Genomic DNA, 2,712 nt, shown 5'->3' with positions numbered 1-2,712 from the left:
GGACAAAATATAAATGAACCAATGAGAGAGCATCATATGGTCAGCCATATTGAATTAGAAAACTAGTTCACAATTCCCCTCATACGAGATCACTGCGTGTGCTCCGAACAGGCCTCGTGTCGCAGCGACTTGTTTTGCAAGTAGTACACATGGAGCAATTTGTCGCAGAGACATGTCGCTGCGACTTGTCGCCTAGTGTGTCCCGGCCTTAAAGTTCATAATAAAAGTGAAACAGGGGCTATCGTCCCTCCCCTCCCCCAATAGCTTGCCATGGTCAACCTGAGGAGAAATGAATGAGTTATACTTGCTTGCCTGTTTGAACGCTTTTACGTTCTCCTGTGCGGTTCTTCTTTGGTCCAACCCCATTGGAGGTATGTCTTCCGTGTACAAATTGCGTCAAGAAGAAAATGAAATTACAAAGGAAGAAACAGAAAATAAAGCATCGCTTATTACTCACCAACTATTGTGGTTTTCTTTATAATAATAACTTTTCGAAAACTAAATGGACCTGTAGATGCACTTTGTGTGATATCATTTCTACAGGGTCTGTAATACCTGTGTCCGTAGAGTCACCGTCATAAATACGAGGGGCTCTTTCTTCGGGAAAAGCCATTTGTGTTAAGAAGAGCTAAAGCACTAAAATTTTGTTTTTAGGCTGACAGTTGTTGCAAAACAGAGCCGTTAGTTTTTTGGATACAAACGACACGCAAACACGATTCACTTGTCTCGCGCGTTCTGTCGCGCGCGCAGAAGTATTTGTGAGACAACTGAGTTGTCAGCGGTAATTGTTTATGTCCATTTCCAAGATGGCGGACGATTTTATCAAAGGAGACGACGAAAATTCTTTGAAATTAACGAACCTTGGTGTGTGAAAGGCTGGTTATTTAGAAAAGAAATGGAACTTGGGGTATTTTATTTTATCGTTGTACTGACTGTGTTGTATTTGGTGCCTGAAACGTCTGGAGGTAAGGTTATTCTGGCGTATCACATCTCACAAATATCAGCAAATATTAGTGATGTTTGTACGTAGATTGATTGAGGCTTGCGAAGTTACACTCGAAAGGGCAGCTTAGAAATCTTTCTTTTGTTGGTTCAATTATGTACTTTTATCAATTCAACGCAGCAACAACTGACACAGCCCCACTGTTTCTTTAGAACCTAACCCCTTCATTTGGCTTATGGTAAGGATTGATTGACTCTGAAAAGGTACCATATAAAACACCATTTATTGCATGGATTAGAGCCACCTTAAATTTTCCAATTGTGTAGGTAGCTCTGAATCTGCTCATTACTTCCGTCAATAAAACATAGGGGTTACCATTGGTTAATTTTTTTTATACAAGTTGTACATTTAACCATTTAAAACAAAAAAAATTAATGTTGTGTTTCAGATCACTCTTCTGTTGCGATAGTAACTACTTACATCGGAATATTGATCAATTTTTGTTAAACCATAATTGTTGCAGTGCTGCATATGGTGTGGCCATAACATTTCTGTTTGGTGATACAGTGTTGTACAGAGTTGGTCTTGCTGAATACACTGTAGAGTAGTTTCTTGAGAGTTTTGAAACTGGATTGATCAAATAGTTCTATGTGATGTTAGTTGGGTGGGATTTAGTAAAGAATTCTGCTTGAAGTAGTGGGAATTGCTTTGAATGATAAAGAAACAAAGTCTTAATGTTTTTTTTTCTTTTCTTTTCATCTCAGCTGTAGTAAATATTACCTTACAGAAGTTTGTGGATGGTGTACTTATGGTTCCTGAAAATCAAGGAGAAGGAAGAATAGAGGTTCAGCTATCAGAGGCTGTTAATTCAATGAATGTAAGACAGCCTTAAAAGGGGACATAGTTTTTGAGTGGACCTACAGCACATGTATGTCGTTAAACCCTTTTTACCCCTAAAGCGGCCCCATTGACAAGTAAAATTCAGGCATTAGACAAAGTACATAATTATACCAAGTAAAACCTGTAAGTATCACCCTTAAAAGGGAAAGGGTTAAATAACTTGTTAAGTTATGTTACATTTTTGTATTAAACAGTACACAATATCTTTGCCTGTTAAATAACTTGTATGATGTTCCGTTGGACTGATCTTATTCCTTACTTATGTACAGGCTACAGTTAACTGTATCTCGTTGGAAACTGGCCCTGGTCTGACAGCTGTGCAGTTTGCATCTATGCTTGCTTCTGTTAATACAACACGATTGAATGTTACATTCAGGTACCATTATTATAGATTTTTTGGGATTTAAATCAAGTGTGTTTAAGTTCATTTCTGGACATATACAAAACATGGACCCCAGGTCCAAAGACCACTCCTGTGCACCCAGTCCATGGACTACCCCTGTGGACGACCCCTTGTTTTGTAAAGTTACAACCAGAAAAAAATCTTCAGATGAAAGAGAGAAGTGATCCTTGCACTCGTATGTGGACAATTTAAGCAGGAGCCTATGACTAACTACATCAATCTATTTTTAATGGTAATGGTAATGAATTTATATAGCGCGTTTTCTATTAACATATTCAAATGCGCTTTACAAGCAAGGGATCTATGGGTGAGATCGGACATCAGCATATACAGACGCTGCTGGCAGCCGCTATTAGTCCATTAGCAATCTCACCCAGCACATGAATGAATGAAATGAGGCCTGACCACAACATCGGGAGCTCCGTGCCCTACTCTTTACGAATAGTGTGAGTTCTTTTACGTCCCA

The 2,712-nt window shown here is 38.9% G+C and overlaps 1 protein-coding gene across 1 annotated transcript in view; it reads left to right on the top strand.

The window, feature by feature from the left end:
• The first annotated feature begins 793 nt into the window (after positions 1 to 793).
• LOC137974665 (uncharacterized) overlaps positions 794 to 2,712 on the top strand; it is a 27,565-nt gene continuing 25,646 nt past the window's right edge. Inside the window, exons 1-3 of the mRNA XM_068821586.1 lie at positions 794 to 965; positions 1,708 to 1,820; positions 2,113 to 2,219. Of these exons, the coding sequence (XP_068677687.1) occupies positions 896 to 965; positions 1,708 to 1,820; positions 2,113 to 2,219 (290 nt within the window). The 5' untranslated portion in view covers positions 794 to 895. The remainder of the gene's footprint in view (positions 966 to 1,707; positions 1,821 to 2,112; positions 2,220 to 2,712) is intronic.

This window comes from Montipora foliosa, chromosome 11 (assembly GCF_036669935.1).
Source record: "Montipora foliosa isolate CH-2021 chromosome 11, ASM3666993v2, whole genome shotgun sequence".
NCBI classification, from domain to species: Eukaryota; Metazoa; Cnidaria; class Anthozoa; order Scleractinia; family Acroporidae; genus Montipora; species Montipora foliosa.
Note: the sequence above shows the minus strand (reverse complement) of the source record. Positions and strands in the feature narration are given on the sequence as shown.